Genomic DNA, 19,761 nt, shown 5'->3' with positions numbered 1-19,761 from the left:
AGTTTTCGACAAACAGATTTTGAGGTTAGATGTATTCACAATATGTATTTGAGGTTATACAAATGTACAATACATTTTTACAGGGTATATTCATACTTAACATTTAATAAAATAAATTAAAACATATTAAACATAATAACTGAAGGTTTTACAATAGTTAGGTTATGAGTAAATTGGCATACATACAACAATATGAAGGAACAAACAAGTATCAAATACAGATGAATAGCAACACATAATATGATACCTAAGTACAATGAAATGTCAGTATGGGAAAAAGGAGCAACAGAAAGAAAATACAAAAGGACAAGGATAATCTGCATCTTCGTATCACATTGTCAGACTGGCTTGCTCCTCATCAATCCCAGGTCTTCTACATCCATAGTTCTCTCTGTGGATCAGTGGTAGAGTGCCAGCACCCAGTTCCCAACATCATGGGCTCAAACCCAGCAGAGGTAATTGGATTTTTGAAGGGCAGAAGAAAGTCAATGCGATATTTCATGCCATATGATGTCAACATACATAAGATCTCTGGTGACACATTTGGTGTTTACCTTACAAACTGAATTAAAACTCAGCCACAGATTGTCCAACAGAGATCCGGGTTACTCTGCCATTTAGTAGACTAAAATGGAACATCAAAATTGACATACACTCAGCTTCATCATCATTTACTAAATGCAATGCCCTGTCGCTGTAGCCACATCTGACGATCTTCTGCTAGCCTCTTCATGTTGTTATATGAACCACATGCCAGTTCACCGACTGAGTTCCTGATGTATGACATCCTTGGTCGCCCCCTAGATCTCTTTCCCAGCACTGTTTTCATCTTCTTTATCGTATTTAATAAACATCAATCCTCTTTTACATTCTTTAAAACAACGTCATTTGTTTTTTTTTATCCATCCAACATGTTTTTGTAATTCTAATCCAAAACTACATTTCTGCAGCCTCAAGTTTTGTTTTTTTACTGTTTCTTCCAGGTTTCACATCCATACAGTAGCTACAGTAGCACACTCCAAACAAAGGTCTTGAGAAATTATTTTCTGGTCTCCTTGTTTAGCAATAATTTTTTCTTATTTCAGAAGGCTTGTTTTGTTATCACTATTCTTTTCTTGATTTCTGAAAGGGATCTGTTATCAGAGGTAATTACACTACCCAAATAGGAGAATTCTGTTACTTGTTCTATCGGTGTGTTATTTCATTTTAAGTGTTTTCTATCTGTGGGCTTCTTTCTGTCTATCATGAATTTTGTTTCCTTTATATTTATTTTTAGTTTAAATTTTTGTGAGGATTTGTTGCATGTTCTTAGCATCTCACTCATATTCTTTTCAGAATTAGCTAAGACAGCAATATCCAGTGAGCCTAGATCGTGTCAAATCTGAATACCTGCACATGGTAGTTGAGACCATACAATTATTATTACTATTATTCATCCATTTCTTCTCAGACCATAATGAGTTAATTCCCAGCACCATCAAGAGGGTGGTGGGCAAAACACTCATTGGGAGTCCATCTTCACAGATCTTCAGTTTTGATGTGGGAGGTGTGGGAGAGGAAGGAAGTTGGATAAACACAAGAAAAGGGAAGGAAGAAAAAGAAAAAGATGAATACACGTGGTAAAAGATTACGAATATGCAACTGACACAAAGGGAGAAAAGGAACCCTAAAGTAATGGAAAGAAACAGGTAACAAAATTTTATAATAATCTTCTCCTTACGACGCTTTCTCCTTATGAAGGTTGGCAATCCCGTTGATTATGATTACAAGCAAAACAGCGGCTCAAAAGATTTCACAGAAGTTCGTCGTACCACCAGCGCAAGTCTTTAAGCCAGGAAATTCTCCGTCTCCCCTCAGATCATCATCCCACAATTTTACCCTCAATGTTGAGTTGGAGAAGTTCATATCATTCTCCTTTCATGATGTGCCCGATGTACTGGAGCTTTTGATCCTTGATGGTTTTTCTTATTTAACTAGTTGAGGACTCAGTTTCTACCCAAGATATTCGGACCATGCTTCTGTACAAGTACATTTTGAAAGCTTCAATCTGCCTCTCCAGCAAAGGGATGAGCATCCACCCTCCAAAACTGTACAGATTGCATGGCATTTATTACTATTATTATTATTATTATTATTATTATTATTATTCCTGGTAAGATGACCTGTGCATCTGTGAGAATGGGCCCTACCTGTGATGAATTCTAATGCTGAAGGCGGCACACACACCCACACCCTGAACCATCGGAATTAACCAATGAAAATTAAAATCCCTGATCTGGCCGGGAATCAAACCTGGGACCCCCTTGACCAAAGGTCAGCATGCCAACCATTTAACCATGGAGCTGCATGATGATGATGTCAACAACAATTATGATCTTAATCATACAGCCTCGGTACTGTGGGCAGGCATTTGGATCTGATGCCATTTAAGGTCTCCGTGTTTCAATTTCAAAGTCCCATTTTACTTTTATCAGATGGCAGAAATGGATCTCTGTCCTGAGGCCTATGGTTGAGTTTCAATTACCTCCGTCAAATACCAAAAGTGTCACCAGATATCTTTTACATACCAACATTGTAGGACATGGAGTGCCAAATGAGCTTGTGTTTTTTTTGTTTTTGTTTTTTTTATAGGGGCTTTACGTCGCACCGACACAGATAGGTCTTATGGCGACGAGAGAGCTTGTTTTTCTGTCTTCCAAAACTTCTATTACCTCTGCCAGGTTTGAACCCGTGATCTAGGGATACACAGGCCGATACTCAACCCGCAATGCACAGAGAGAGTTACTACCGTCATTAGCTGGGCTGAGTGGCTCAGACTGTTGAGGCGCTGGCCTTCTGGCCCCAAATTGGCAGGTTTGATCCTGGCTTAGTCCGGTGGTATTTGAAGATGCTCAAACATGGTAGATTTACGAGCACATGAAATAACTCCTGCAGGACTAAATTCCGGCACCTTGGCTTGTCCAAAAACCGTCGTTGGACATAAAAACAATATTATTATTATTATTATTATTATTATTATTATTAATGTTGATTATTGTATGTTCTGCTACTACGATGCGTGATACACTACCAGCAATAGTGCAATTTGAGATTACAGTAGTCTGAGGAACAATTTTAAAAAATAAAACGATATCAGTGATTTTTTGTATCTCAAAATCCCCCATATCACATCTAATGCCAGCTGTGTGTGATGTCGTCTACAACATCTTGAAGGATTTTATGAAAGTAAAGAGATGAGAGATGTTTACAAGAGGTCACTGAAGCCTTTTTCTGCCCTTCAAAAATCCAACTAGGTCTGCCGGGTTCGAATCAATGATCTTGGGATTTGCAGGAAGTTTTATACAGAAATATGTCTGTCTGTCAAGTCATCAGCCCAGAGGCTGGTTGGATCCTCAAATAGCACCACCAAAGGTTATGCAGTTATAAGGAAACCCCAAAAACCAATGGTAGCAACAAAATGAGGCGTACTAGGCAGATGAGGAGTGAGGTAGTTTGCCATTGCTTTCCCCACTGGGTCAGAAAGTACTATTGCAGCAAGACTGACCCTATGAGCAACACCTTTCATAACACTCAGATGCACTAGTCATGCTCTGAATGTCAGTACTCAGCACTACTCATATTCCAGCAGCTTCCATACCGTCACAGCCATGGATGTTGACTGGGATTTCCGTGGAAGCTACACTTTACTCTAGCCTGTGCCAAGAGATGGATGCAAAAGTACTGTATCCATCAAGAAATGACAGCAGGCCTAGGAACTCATTAATCAACTACATTTTTATTGCTTGTTTATGGACCAATGCTTTGTAGTGAGGATTTCTGTAGTCATGAACCAAGAGCAATGCCTGAGTGACCTATTTTTTTTTTGCTAGGGGCTTTACGTCGCACCGACACAGATAGGTCTTATGGTGACGATGGGATAGGAAGGGCCTAGGAGTTGGAAGGAAGCAGCCGTGGCCTTAATTAAGGTACAGCCCCAGCATTTGCCTGGTGTGAAAATGGGAAACCACGGAAAACCATTTTCAGGGCTGCCGATAGTGGGATTCGAACCTACTATCTCCCGGATGCAAGCTCACAGCCGCGCGCCTCTACACGCACGGCCAACTTGCCCGGTGAGTGACCTATTAAGTGGTACTGAAGTCAGTTTACCAAATGCTGTACAATAAGAGTAGGCATCTCCAAGATACTCCCAGTTGTAGCCCTCCTAGATCACAATCCATCGATCCTCCTTAAATTGTCCAAGTGAAAGAACTGTCACTCAGACCGTGCAAGTAAGGCTACCATACTGCTTCAGAGAAGTTTACCGACCATGCTTGCAATGGTTCTAGCAACCCTTGGATCTATAGAAAAGACAGAGTCCCAATTCTGTACAATATTTCTTGGAAACAAATCAGGGAATGGAATTCAATGGGGTGCTATCAATGTCGATGAGGCTTAAGGGAGAAAGACAAGTACAAATGGGAATAGAGGTAGTAGCAGTAAGTGTTCCGCACTGGCATTAAAAAAGGAAAAGGCACAGAATGTGGTGCAAAACTGTGTTAGGAGAACCAAACAACACACTATAATTCCTATTAGGAACATAAATTAACAAATGATATGGTAAAGACAGCTACGTCATCATTATCATCATCTTCATTTCCCGTTTCCAGCTTCCCGGGTCGGGTTGTGATTCAAGGACCTCCATCGCTGCCTGTCTCTCCAACACACACTATTCTCCTTTTTTAAGTACATCTTTTGGTTTTCCTCCCCTCTTCTCTATGCACTCCCACACTGAATCCGTCCACCTCTTTCGGGATCTTCCTCGTGGTCTCTTTCGTGTTAACTTCTCTGAAAAAGCTTTTTTTCGCACTCTCTCTTCTCCCATTCTCATTTTAATGCCCATACCACTTAAGCTTTGTTGTTTCTATCCTGTCTTGAAGTTTCAAAATTCCTGTCCTGTTCCTTATCTTTTCATTTCTAATTCTATCCTTTCTGGTTTTGCCCTCGATACTTGTCAGGAATTTCATCTCTGCTGCCTGTATTCTACTCTCCTCTCATTTTGTTGTAGTCCACGATCCAGCTGCATAGGTTAGTATGGGTTCATAATAGGTTGAATATAATACTTTCTTACATTTCTTCAGGACATCTTGGTTCCACAAAATACCCCTTACAATCTGGTAGAAGCTGTTTGTTTGTTGTATTCTTTTCCCAATTTCCTCAGTCATCTTTCCATCTTCTGTGATCACACTTCCCAACTACTTGAAACTTTTAACCACTTCCAGAATTTTACCATTCAGTTTTACCTTTCTTCTTCCTTTCCCTTGTCATCACTATTGTTTTACTTTTCTCTGAGCTTACTTTCATCCCAAATTTTTCTATCTCTTGATTCCATACATCTATTTGTTTTTGCACTTCCATTTCATCCTCACCCCATATCACATATCAACTGCAAACAACATGGCTTTTGTTGCCTGTCTTTGCAATCTCTGTTCAATGTTCTTATGAATTTCATCCATGACTATGATGTATAGTATGGGGGAAAGTACACTTCCCTGTTGGAGACCAGTTTCAACTTTAAACAATTTTGTTTTTCCTATACTAGTCTTCACACTACCAACACAATTTTTGTACATAGCTTTTATCATTTGCACTTCCACTCTGTTAACTTGTTTTTTCCTTAATGTGTCCCATACCAACTGCCTGGGCCATTGTCATAAGCTTTCTCAATGACAATAAATGTCATCACTATGCCTTTTCCAAACTCCCATCTTTTCTCCATCATATGTCTTAATGTAAAGATCAGGTCAAACGTTGATCTGTCTTTCCTAAAACCATACTGTTCTTCTTCCATTTCTCTTTCTAGCTTCCTCCTCAGTCTTCCTTCCAATACTCTCTCAAATATCTTAACTACATGGGCAATAAGGGTGATCCCTCTGTAGTTATTACATTCCTTTTTATCACCTTTTTTACATATCAGGACAATTAAACCCTTTCCCCACTCTTCTGGGATCTCTTTCTTCCTGCAGATTATTTAGAATAATCTATACAGCCACTGTGAAGCCCTATTGGTCCTGCTGCTTTTATCATTTCCGTAGTTACCTCATCCACTCGTATGATTTACTACTCTTCATCTTTTGTATGGCTTCCTCTATTTCTAACATCGATATCTCCTTATTGCTACAGCTACGTATTGACCCAAATGTAAGTTAATAACTGAATTTTTGGAAAGTATTTACAGGAAAAATTTTAAAAATGAAAGTAAATATCTCATGAACATAACATGAATATATATGAGTCTGCTATAACTAAGGTAATGTAATAAGCCCTGAAGTAAATCTAAGAACAGAAATGTTGTTTTAATATAAAATATTGTGGGCTTTCCTCAGTTTTATTATGTAATGCTGATAGGCGACCAAATTCATCAACATAATTTGATGGTAAGTACCGGTATTGTGCAATACTAGTGTGACGCCAAAAACTCAGCCTCAAACACCTCATCATTTATTTACACCATCCCAGCTCCAATGCCTTCAATCTAACAACCTGGCCACATACTAGATAACCATGCTTTCCTCTCTCCTGAACAATTACAGTAAAAGCCTATCAGTTTCATTACATTTTTCTGCCTCATTTTACTCTGAATGGTCTTTCTTCGATGTGCTGCCATTATTAAACCTTTCTTCATCTTTCTACCAATGCCACACATTGCACTCGGAAACCTCAATTTTTTTGTTTTGTTTTGCAGCCCAAACATTATTACATTCATGTTCATAAAAACCAGAACAACTTGAAAGACTAGAGATAGAAAGTCCATATTCACAGGACATGTGCAATATTATGTTCTGAAGAAATGATTAGCATTTGAACCATGTCGATCCTGAGGTTCAAGATCCACATAGATATCTTAGCGCACCACCACCGACTAGTAAAATGTGCCTGCAGCTTTCGCTGTTGTTATAAACCAAAGGTAATGGATCAGTGTGACTTGAGCAGACGTGTAGGATGCCTTGCAAATGTATGCGAGAACCGTACCGTCAAATGAGAGAGTTTGAAAGAGGGTGCATTATTGGCATGAGAGAACGTGATGCATCCAACCGGGAAATTGCTGTTCGTGCGAGACGAAGTGTGCCAGCAGTGCAACGGGTGTGTACAGAATGGTTCACAGAAGGCCGTAGAACACGACAAGATGGGTCTGTTCGCAGCACCCAGTCCCCCCCCCCCGAGAAGACTGACACCTCATCTGAATGGCACTGCAGGACAGATCTGTGTCTTCCTCAGCACTAGCGCAACAGTGGAACAGTATAACACATCGTATACACTATTAGGAATGACAGTACATTGCTGTTTATTACGGTCTGGGTTACCGGCGTGTCATCCACATCTCCGCCTAACTTTGACTAATGTGCATAAACATGCTAAACTGCAATGTTGTATGGAACAACATCATTGGGGACGGGAATGGCAGCTGATAGTGTTCTCAGACAAATCCAGGTTCTGTTTGTTTGAAAATGATGGCTGCATTTTGGTTCGCCGCAGACAGGGGGGAGAGGCATCACATTGACTGCAATCACACAAGACATACAGCGCCAACACAAGGCCTTATGGTGTGGGGTACTATTGGGTACAACCACAAATCACAGTTGGTGCGTGTCCAGGGCACTGTAACCAGTTTGACGTACGTAAATGACATCCTGTGATCCGCAGCCATACCCTTTCTGTACGACATCCCAGACGCCATATTTCAGCAGGACAAAGCACAACCACAAGTTGCTGCACGAACAAGTGCCTTCTTGTTGTCGCAGGATGTCCAACTGTTGCCCTGGCCTGCCAGATCACCAGACTTGTCGCCAATCGAAAATGTGTGGGATATGGTGAAACTGCGGGTGCGGCGCTGTGATCCAATGCCAACCACCAAAGATGAACTGTGGAACCAGGTGAATGCAGCATGGATGGCTATACACCAGAACGCCATTCGCGCCTTATATGCAGCAATGCCATCACGCATGGAACAAGTTATCAGTGCCCATGGAGTACCCAGTGTCCACCAGGCAACAGGACACATGCTGAACTTAGGTAACTGAAATGCTAATTGTTTCTGTAGAACATACTAATGACCATGTCCTGTGAATATGAATTTCATAGCTCTAGTCTTTCAAGGTGTTCTGTTTTTTATGAACATAAGTGTAGTATGTTCTCCCGAACACAAAACCTGCAATTTGAAGTATATGTCATAACTCCTCTCCTTTCCACACAATCTGCCACAACTGGAAAAGTGACCAAAATCAAGTATATTAAGTCTTTCGCTGCGCTATTTTTAAACAGAACACTTACAGAAAAATGTAATTTTTTTTCGTATTTTACAAATGAACTGAAATTTAATTTTTGTTAAAGGTTAGTGACATTCAACACCATTGCACAATTTTTAAGTCAACTTTGGCAAACTAGCAGTGACATTTGACCTTGAAACACACATTACTGAGATACATCTCCGAACATGGAACTGGACACATTGCAGGCTGCCCTGGGTAATTCTTACAAAAAAATACTGTCTGTTTTCTCTTGCACAGTCCCTTTCCTTTCTCTGAACATTTTGCTGGTAATATGGAACAAACAACACAACTAGGTTTGTGACTCTTGTCCTGCTGCTCCCCAAGAAAGTGCGTCTCCGTCAGGCGCGCTTGAGGTATGTAATCAGAGGGTCTTCCTCGTCACCAGTGGACTGCGCTGATACTCTCGTAGAAGTCTGATTATGACAGAATTTCTGAAGTCAGGAGCACTGATTGCCCTTTTTTGAAGCTTATTGTACAATATTCTTCCTCTCATTAGTGAAGTTTCAATGCCATCACTAATATCCTGCTAGTCCGAAACAAAATTAAGATCTTCCTCGTTGGCACTTTCTTCCGAACAATCACTATGACATCATCACTTGTTTCATTGTCCAAATTTACTGAACAGACTGAATCAGAATCAGCCACTAAAAGATTGAAGATTTCGTCACTGTCATTACTAATGTTTCTTCGCTCGCTCATAGCTGCTGAGTGAAGCCTGCTATCGGCCAGACAGCTGACAGGAATGTTGGCAGGCAGGCGGGTGAAAGATAACAAGTAAACATAGGTCCAGTATTCGCGGCAATGTTTTCAAACAATGCTTAGTACATAGTCAATACATGACTATAGATGTTTGTATTATTAAATGTGCCTTTATTAAAGAAGTGCGTGGAAAATATAGCAGGAAAGTACCAAGTCGACAAAAGTCGATTTCCACAGCGAATGCTATAGGGAAGTAAGTCGACAAAAGTTGACTTCCGCAGCGAAAGAGTAAATGGAATGATGCCAAGCCAAGCAAAGCAACAATAGATCACAAGCCACAAATTGGAAAAAAAAATTGTCAATTAAAGCTTGAGAAATTTTGGTATAACCATGATCTTGAGCTCAGCTGTGATGCTCGTGGACAATCCTACTGCATAACCTATGAGAGTTGGGGAATTATTCAAGCATACCTTCAATAAAATGAGCCCTTTTAAATGTCAGGCTGTGCATAAAAGACAACTACAGTTTCTATAGGTACAGTACACTTTACCATTAAAAAATATAAGCTTACATTCGTTCGTATATGGTATATATTTACTACTCTTTTCCTACATGTGCTTATGTCAGTATTTTTATTTCAATGACTGAGTCGAGTTAAAGGCTGAATGATTCTCAAGTGCTTGAATGTTTGGATGTGTGTGAGTTTATTCCTATTGTCCAGGCACTTGGACACAAATCCATTAGCTGTGATGATGGGCAGTTTGGGATCTTAATTTATTTGTGTGCATGACCTTTAGTCAAGGAATTAGTTGCTGCTTACCTCAGAGGCAAAGATCATTACACTAGTGGGTGTGTTTCTGTGCCCAGTGAGATTACAGCATTTTGTGTGTTGTGTAGTGTGGGATGATTATGAGGTAGTGAGAGGGTGAAACCAGAGCCTGTGCATTGCCTACTCCTGTCGAATAACAACCCAAAGGATCTGCTCAAAGATCAATGTCCCCATCCAATGGATGAATCACCATCAACGGTATCATATGACCTCAGTCGACATGAGCACTGCAGAGATGATTGGAATACCCAGGCAAACTAGTGATTAGGAATTGTATACCACCACCTCTGTTATCTGCCACATTCTAATGGTTAATTTTTTATACATCAACAGGACTTGCACTGCCTAATCACAGTGCCAGACCCTATAGACTTAACACCTTAATGATCACGAGCTATATTTAGAGGCTTTAGACAGCAGTAGTGACTCTATTGCCAAAAGCCATTCTGATTATGTCAAAAGTTATGACTATACTCCTGAATATATCCCTACAACCACAACTGCTCACAGTGTAGGTGACAGTGAAGAAGATAAGATGGATGAAATTGATGTGTACAGTGAATAACTTTTAGTGTCATTCTTCATGAGTGAATTGCAGTACACAAATTGTATAGCTATCATTTTTTTAAATTTTTTTTTTTCAGAAGTAAATGTTCTTTCTTAGGTTTAATAATCACAAAGAAAACTTTTTAAATTTCTGCTCTCAAAGTAGAGTAATGATTTTTCTGTGCCATCTATAATAATATATTCAAGGATTTTTTCCTAAAATGCTCATAGTTTAATGCATTAGCAAGATTTTTCATTTGAATATGTGTTAAATGATTTCATGTTGACTTTTAAAATATTTTGGTTGCAAAATTGCAAAAATATTGCCCATTTTCCTTCAAGCAGATCTCTACAGGTAGGCTGAGGCAAGATGGTTTAAACAGTAATCACCTTCTCCAGACAACCTAAAACACAGCAAAACTGATAAACACATTCCATATTTGTTGGTATTCAAGGATACTCTATATCCACATTAAACTCACCCAGAGAGGGACACCTCTGCTTGCCGCACTACAGACGTGTACAGATCCACTGGACCCTGAGGACTTGATTCATGGGATGTCGAGTTGGTGATTAATGTGATCTTAAGGTGCGACTCCGAGTCTTTCACTCCCCGAGGGTCAAAACTGATGAGAAAGTTGGCAGGCCTTCCCCTCTTGAAGGGATTCCCCAAAAAGCAGATGACACTTGAATTGTCAGACCTGTTGGGGGCACACGTCTGATGCTTGTTCTGGAAAAAAAAAAAAAAAGTGAAAAATACCCTTTTTTGAGTCACATGTAGAAAGATAAGAACGTGGCGTGGGAACACAATGACTGATCAGTGTGGGAAGAGGGAGCAATATAAAGAAGAAACAAGAACAATTTCTACATCTTTCTACAGGCTGGGCGAGAAGTCCCCGTACTCCTGTAACTGTTTAGTATCAAATGTTATTTAGGTTATGTTACTTACAAAATCGTGTCCAATATTTCTGTATGTTCCCCATCATGCTGTAAACACAGTTCTATACTCCATATTCTTCTTGACATATTTCTGAGCATATCTGATGTTACAGTGTGAAATGCACCCTCAACAGCATTGGTAAGTTCTTCGTTTATAGCATAACGACATGCCTTAAAGACTCCCCATAACAAATTGTCAGGTGTGATGAGGTCAGGACTTCTTGGTGGCCATTTCAAGGGAGCTGGTGAAGCTAGTGAACCACGACCTATCCACCCTCCTAGGAAATGTTTGTTTAGGAACTCGCGTACTGCAAGAATGTATTAAGCATGTTTGTAACATGTGTAAATAATTTGCACCATTCACAATCCCTTCAAAAAAGTACAGTCCAAGCAGATGTTGTGATGTCATCGCTGCCCATCTCATTATGTGAGGCAGGTTCCTTTCCAACTTAACTCTGTAATGAGGGTTCTCTTTGGCTCACACGACAACATTTCTAGCATGTGAGCTGTGATAAATAGCACATTCATCTGAAAACATAAGCTTGGCACAACTCACTGCATTTGGGAATTTAGTTAACAAAGCACAGCATGCTAAAACGCACTCATTCCAATCTCTATCCAATAACTTGTTTACGAATGTTGGTCGAAAAGGTCTGAACTGAAGGTCTTTTTTAATTTAATCTTGCATTGTTGTCCTCGGTACACCGAGTTCCAAAGTACGTTTACGCGTCGAGACTTCACAGAAGATTGTTCAATCGAAGCACAAACTCCAGCACATTTCTTCTCATATCTTCTTCCTTCCACTCCGCTGCCTGTCTTTGACACTGCCTGAGGCAAAAGCATGTCTGTCCCAATCGATAAGTGTTGCTTTTCGCGGTGGGGCCTTATTAAATCTTTCCTGGAATGCTCCCATAATCTGTCTCGTTTGTCGTCGTTCATGCACCCACACACTTGCCACTAACCACTCCTCAATAGTGTAACTCGCTCACATCTGCCATGGTTTCACACTAACACTCGACTGCGACAATATGTATTCCAATATTTGATTCCAACAATTAATAAGAAGTAAGCTGGCCCCGTGGTGTAGGAGTAGCGTGCCTGCTTCTTACCCAGAGGCCCCGGGTTCGATTCCCGGCCAGGTCAGGGATTTTTACCTGTATCTAAGGGCTGGTTCGAAGTCCACTCAGGCTACATGATTACAATTGAGGAGCTATATGACGGCGAGATGGCGGCCCCAGTCTAGAAAGCCAAGAATAATGGCCGAGAAGATTTGTCGTGCTGACTACATGACACCTTACCGGGCGAGTTGGCCGTGCGCGTAGAGGCGCGCGGCTGTGAGCTTGCATCCGGGAGATAGTAGGTTCGAATCCCACTATCGGCAGCCCTGAAGATGGTTTTCCGTGGTTTCCCATTTTCACACCAGGCAAATGCTGGGGCTGTACCTTAATTAAGGCCACGGCCGCTTCCTTCCAACTCCTAGGCCTTTCCTATCCCATCGTCGCCATAAGACCTATCTGTGTCGGTGCGACGTAAAGCCCCTAGCAAAAAAAAAAAAAAAAAAAAACATGACACCTCATAATCTGCAGACTTTTGGGTTGAGCAGTGGTCGCTTGGTAGGCCATGGCCCTTCGGGGCTGTTGCGCCATGGGGGGGTAATATGAAGTAATATATCTACCAACCGGCATAAATAACATTTGATACTAAACAGTTATAGGGGTATGGGGACTTCTCACCCAGCCTATATACTACCATCTTCAAGTAGACTCCCTCCTCATCAATTCCATTCTTCCAAGCCCCCAATAACCTCATTTCTGCTTCCCAGCTTCATCAGGAGGGTGGGCTTCAATGTTCTATGAGGGGTCATCTTGGTAGATATTCAGTCTTGACATGTGAAGTGTCGAATAAAAAGAAAGCAGGATAAACACAAGGGAAGGGAAGAGACATAAGATACAGATGGACACACGTGGTAAAAGACCACCGAAAACAGGACAAACACAGAAGGAGAGAATTATTCCAACAGGTCAACATAAGTAATGGAAACTAACAAACAAGTGTCAAATCAAGTCACATACTGGGTGACTCACTCTTTTCTCTGGTGAGCTAAACCGGTGGTTTGTGAAAATATGGGGCCTAATATCCGTTCTGCAGTTACAGCACACCACACACCAATTTTCTGGTCATGTTAAGGAACTTCACGATTTAATCGCAGATTTTAAGTGCTCCAATACCTATTGTTTTGTGAAGATACATGACCACTCAAATGAAACCATGCGTCAATTGAGAAAATTATTAAGTGTGAGTCAAAACTGCCATCAGAAACCGTCTGCAATGTCTAATTGCAGAAATGTACACTGGCTTCATCATCACAGGGTCGTAATTAGTGGATGATAGTCACTCTGTAAGGTTTTAATTTCAATATTTTAGTAGCCCTATGTACTGAGGATTTTGAGATACCGATTTGTTATGCAACACGTTGTGCAGATTTAGTGGGAGATCGTTCGAATGATGCGCTACATGTCGTCAATTTATTCTTCCGATAGAACCTGTTGTTTCAGTTTAGGAATTTCAGCATTAAGTGATCCCGTTGTTCTTAATTTATTCACAAGGCATCAGTTTCTCTATCTGGAACTGGAACCTCAAGAAATCTCTCCTGAAATTCGCATGCACACCTCTCGTCACGACTCGGTTGTTACATATATAATACACATGTTGATTCCCATAGGGAATCTGTAATATTTGTTCTGAATGAGTAAATTTATAATACCAATATAAATGGTCCATTATTGGACATTATAAATTTTCCAGCTAACTCATTCCTGGTTGCCAGCGTTTCGCCCTCGTGTGCTAGGCTGGGTTCATCAGTTGGTACCTAGCACACCTACCAAGACGCATGGCTAGTGCCATTTGCTTTACGTCACACCGACACAGATATATGTTACATATATGCCATACATACTCTTTGTTCAAACGTGAATTTCACTGGCATTTCAAAGGTGCAATAATATAATTAATCTAATTAATTCTACAGTAATTCAGCCATACGTGATCTTGCAAAGAACACATCACTTCACGGCTTCCCATGACACACAAACTCCAGTAACTGACCGCCTCTTGGCTATGCAATTGAGTCAGCATGAGGTTATGAATACAGCGCTTGGAGTGTGCATGTCATGCCGGCCCCGCTGGCAGTGGGACACACTGTAGAAAAGTCATACAAAGTTCGGCTCTAAAGGGAAGAGTCTCTTATAAAGACTTAATTCAGGAATTTAATTTCTCCACTCCTATTAATCGAAGAGAAGATATTCAGCAAGTATTTTTGTATAAAATAATAAGTGTATAATAGATAGCAATTTACTTGGTAGGGTGAACTTCAGTGTAAAAACTAATCTGAGGACATGGCAACAACTTTACTGTGGACATTACACATCTGATAGTCAAAGAAATTCACCACTGGTTAAAATATATGAACAGTTTAATCAAATATCCTTACATGTTAACAATATTGCTGTTGCAATGCGAATTTGTGAATTTCTGTTCCATGTTGGTTTACATAATTTGATTTGTGAAGTTTTTCTATGGTTAGTATTAACTAAGTATTCCAATATATTGCTATATACATTACTTCATTGTAAATTTTGTCTAAGGGAATTTCTTATTACTGTAGTTTTTCCACTGATAATATTAATTAATGCACTTAATAGAATTTAAAAAACAAATTATATTTGTACATGAAGATGCTCTGTCTGCGAGACAGACTAATTTTGTTTTGTTCTCTTCTTTCTGTTTTCAATCTGTTTTTAATTCTTAAAATTGTCTGTATGTACTACGTACTGCCTTTTGTAATTGGAGGTAAGCTCTGTAAACGGCAATGTTGAAAGAAGGAAGGAAAGAGAGAAAGAAAGAAAGAAAGAAAGGAAGGAAGGAAGGAAGGAAGGAAGGAAGGAAGGAAGGAAGGAAGGAAGGAAGGAAGGAAGAAAGAGATTTTCAAGTTCATTTCTGGAATGTGTAGGTAGTCAGCCCAAACAAAAACTGCTCATTTTAGGTTTTCATTGTAAACCAAATGTTATTAAAAGTGTAATCGATAGAGCAGCCTCAAATTATTCTACTGTATGATATGACGTTCAAAAATATTTTTTGATGGTGATAATACAGCTTCCCTGGTTAAGCTGCCTTTTTTCTTTTAAAAAAAAAAGAAATTTGCTTTACGTCACACCGACACAGATAGGTGTTATGGCGACAATGGGATAGGAAAGGCCTAGGAGTGAGAAGGAGGCGATCGTGGCCTTAATTAAAGTACAGTCCCAGCATTTGCCTGGTGTGAAAATAGGAAACTACAGAAAACTATCTCCATTGCTGCCGACAGAGGGGTTCAAATCCACTATCTCCCGAATGCAAGCTGATAGCTGCATGACCCAAACCGTGTGGCCACTTGCTCGGTGCAGTGCTGTCTGCACACTACTGTTATACAGCAATCTCACTCAGCCGCTACTAGAAATGCTAATCATTCCCCTTGTTGCGCTGTCACCATCAATAAATATCCTTGAACAGAATATCACAACAGACTCATTTGACGCTTCTATGCGCACATAAAATTGCTTTTTAAACAACATTTTGTTTTCAGCGAGAACTTAAACAACATTTTCCGTTGACACCCGTTGTCACATGTTGCATCTGATGAGCAGTCTTTATTTGGGCTGACTATCTACATATTACAAAAACAAAATTGTAAATAATAATAATAATAATAATAATAATAATAATAATAATAATAATAATAATAATAATAATAATAATAATAATAACAATAACAATAATAATAATAATAATAATAATAATAATGTTATTGGCTTTACATCCCACTAACTACTTTTATAGTTTTCAGGGACGCCGAGGTGCCGGAATTTAGTCCCACAGGAGTTCTTTCACGTGCGAGTAAATCTACCGACATAAGGCTGTCATATTTGAGCACCTTCAAATACCACCGGACTGAGCCAGGATCGAACCTGTCAAGTTGGGGTCAGAACGCCAGCACCTCAACCGCCTGAGTCACTCGGCCCGGCAAAATTGAAAATATCTTGCAGGACACCACAGAAAAGGCGTCTAATGATGATTAGGTGAGACATCTGGTATGGAAAAATAGGAACATGTACAGGAATGCATAATAGGATAAACATATTTTCATACTTGACCTTGTCTCTTCTTTCTATTTCTCCTTCTTCCCCTACTGACCTGCTGTAATGTTTTTTCTATTAGGTGGACATTTTCTTGTTCTTATTCTTCTACTGTATATCTGAGACAAGGATTTTTCTGCACCATGGAGAAACAGACTGTGTATATAGAAAGAGGCGTGCAACGTGGCTGCTGCATTTCAACCATCTTCCTCAACCTCTATGGAGAAATGCTGGCCAAGAGGAATCTGAAATTTCATGATAGGAGGCCAAGTCGTTAGCACCATCAGGTATACTGATGATTTGGTACTGATTCAGCAGCTCAAGAAGAAACACTGCACGAAAAGATGAATAGTCTGGTTGACATAAGAAGGAACTATGGAATGGAAATCCACATCAACAAGTTGAACATGATGGGAATATTGAGAAGAAACCAGCCTATGAGAATCATGGTGGGAAAACAACAACAAGAAAAGTCAACCAGTTCAAATACCTTCTGACGAGAGATGCCCACTGCAGTACGTAAATCAGATCACCAATCACCATGGCTAAGGCTGTGTTCCATAAGAAGAGGTTGCTGGTGCATCGCTTCGTATGGATTATAAGAATCTCATATTTGTGTTGTTCCTCTTTGAATGTACAGCAAAAGAAAATATACAGCAAAAGAAAATTATACAATTGGTCGACCTTGGTCAATACAAAAATGTGTCTTAAAAGAAACTAAGAAAAGTCACACAACAGGTACATTTCGTCCATACGGATTAGGAACATTGACACTGAGCAAAGTGGAGAGGAATATCTGGAGAGTTTTGAAATGTGGTGCTGGAGAAAGAAAAAGAAAGAAAATAATGTGGATGGTGAAAAATGAACAGGTCCTAAGTTGGCCCAAGAGGAGAACAATCCTCAACACAATTTTCCAGAGGACATATCCTGAGAAGAAACTGCCTTTGGAAGGTAGGTCAGAGGAATACAGGGGCCTGGGAGAAGAAGAATGTAAATGTTAGTAGATTTAAAGTTCTAGAAGCTGAAGGAGGAAGGTGAGGATAGAGAGACATGGAGAGCCAAATTCATAGACCATGTCAAAGGATATCATTATTATGATGGTGATGACAATCTTTCTACATAAGACTTGATTTGACACTTCTTTATTTGATGTAATGTACCTCGGATTTGAATGTCATGAACTCCAGGCTAGGTGGATGGAAGATGTAGAGTTGTGCTGCATATGCCGATTCGTTGACGTTGTGCACAGTTATATTGACATCCACCTGGTCATGCTTACCCAAAATAAGTTCGGTATGGGTCTTCCTGCCTGTAACATACAATGTCACGTTAAGATTAACTCCTTACACATTACATTCAACTGTAGGGGCATCATTTTATGCAGGTCCACTTGCAGTTGTACTGTGACTTCAGGCATGCACCAAGCGGTGTCTGCTGACATTCCAGTCCCTTCAGCAGGCTGAAGTGCACACATTCTTATGGATCAACATAAAGCATATTAACAAATTTTCATGAATTCGTTGCAAGTCTTCTTTTGAGAAGTTGACTATTTCTTCCCTTTTACACGTACAGGACAGAACAACAGAAACAGCTCTCTCATCTACTAACAAATAGTGATAACCAATAAGCTTGGACTGCAAGGTCAACAGAGTATAAAGAAGTAGAGAAGTGGCCCGCCAAATGGACTGGAGCGTCAGCAAGCAAAAGTTGTGTGCCCGAGTCCACAGTGAAACTGCAAGCAGGCTTGAATAAAACGATCACCCTTCACTAAACAGCACCAAGAGATGCATTTCTATGAGAAATGCACACGGAAAGCAAGAATTACATGCTTTCAATTTATCTAAGAAAAAACGTTTTTGTGAATGCATCACACAGAGAATATGTTCTTTTTACAATAGTGAAATGGCACAGGCTGGTAAATGAAAATTGTTATTTAAAATATTTTATTATCGGACTTTACTCCCTTGTATTTTAGGAGAAATAATAATAATAATAATAATAATAATAATAATAATAATAATAATAATAATAACCAAGGAATTAAGTTTGGATGTTACCGTTTTATTAATAATGGCATGTAGCCTCTGGACAGGCACTGACGCAGGTCTTTCGAGCTGATATCCATGGCGACCTGAACATCGGCCCAACCTAGGAAATCTAATGTTGGAAACGGCATATACATCCAGTCCCCAAGTCGGAGGAAAACATCAATGAAGGTTAAAATATTCGAGCTGGTCAGGAATCAAACCTGGGATCCCCTTGGACCAATGGCCAGCATGCTAGCCAGTTAGCCACAGAACAAGACATTGTATTATTAATATTGCATAACTATTTACCATGTGTTTATAATAATTACTGCTATTACTATTTTATTCTACTAGTCAATTATTACTTGCAATGTGCGGCCCCGCGGTGTAGGAGGCAACGCATCCGCCTGTCACCCGGCGGCCCCACATTAGATTCCTGGCCGGGTCAGGGGTTTTTAATTGTAAATGATTAATATCCCTGGCTTGGAGACTGGGTGTTTGTGTCGTCCTTAATGTTCCTTTCCTCACATTCAACACTCTACACTTCCGCAATTCCAATTACACGCAGGTTCATATCATATGGAGCAAGTAGGGGCAAAAGATCTCTATAGGTCGACGCCCCAAACAAACAGCATTTAAAAAAAAAATACTTGCCATGAACCTACTACGCTGTTGTAGCGGAGGGAGAGATGTTACTGCCATGTAGTGTGTAGTGTGTGTGTAGTGGATAGTGTCTGTTCTTCCTCATGTTAGAGGCAGTTGTGAAAGGCATCTGTACTCCAGGTTAAGAATGGCCTCTTTTAATCCTGACAGTAGGTATAAAATGCCCCTGACGACAGATGAAGATACCTGTAGGTTGAGGTATTTCTTCTCGTATCAACAGATGCATCTCTTCGAAATTCGGATTGTGCTAGGGCGTTCCCCCAAAGCAACGTAAGCCACTCCTGCCCGAGTGAACGTGTGAAATGTGTGAGGGTCCTGTGGACGGGGAAGGTTAAAGAAGCCAGTCCAACAACAACATTGACAAGTAAGACTAAGATTTGCTACAGTTAAGATTGGAACGTTGACTGAACAACGTTGTGAGCTAACAAAAATGCCAAATAACAGACATATCAATATTGTCTGCATACAAGAGACCAAGTGGAGAGGTTCAAAAGTGAAAGAAATTGGGGATGGCTATGAAGTTATCTATCTTAGTACAAGTACTGCACGTAATGGTGTGGCAATAGTGGTTGACCAGCACT

The 19,761-nt window shown here is 40.1% G+C and overlaps 1 protein-coding gene across 3 annotated transcripts in view; it reads right to left on the bottom strand.

Annotated features, from left to right (window-relative positions):
* Window positions 1–19,761, bottom strand: part of mew (multiple edematous wings) — a 288,348-nt gene that overhangs the window by 25,592 nt on the left and 242,995 nt on the right. For all 3 annotated transcript variants that reach the window (XM_067146993.2, XM_067146995.2, XM_068227565.1), the window contains 2 exons: window positions 17,651–17,799; window positions 10,863–11,110 (listed from right to left, as the gene is read on the bottom strand). In XM_067146993.2, coding sequence (XP_067003094.1) covers window positions 10,863–11,110; window positions 17,651–17,799 — 397 coding nt within the window. The remainder of the gene's footprint in view (window positions 1–10,862; window positions 11,111–17,650; window positions 17,800–19,761) is intronic.

The sequence above is a fragment of the Anabrus simplex genome, chromosome 5, assembly GCF_040414725.1.
Source record: "Anabrus simplex isolate iqAnaSimp1 chromosome 5, ASM4041472v1, whole genome shotgun sequence".
Lineage (NCBI taxonomy): Eukaryota > Metazoa > Arthropoda > Insecta > Orthoptera > Tettigoniidae > Anabrus > Anabrus simplex.
The sequence above is the reverse complement of the archived record's forward strand: the minus strand, read 5'-3'. Positions and strand labels throughout refer to the sequence as shown.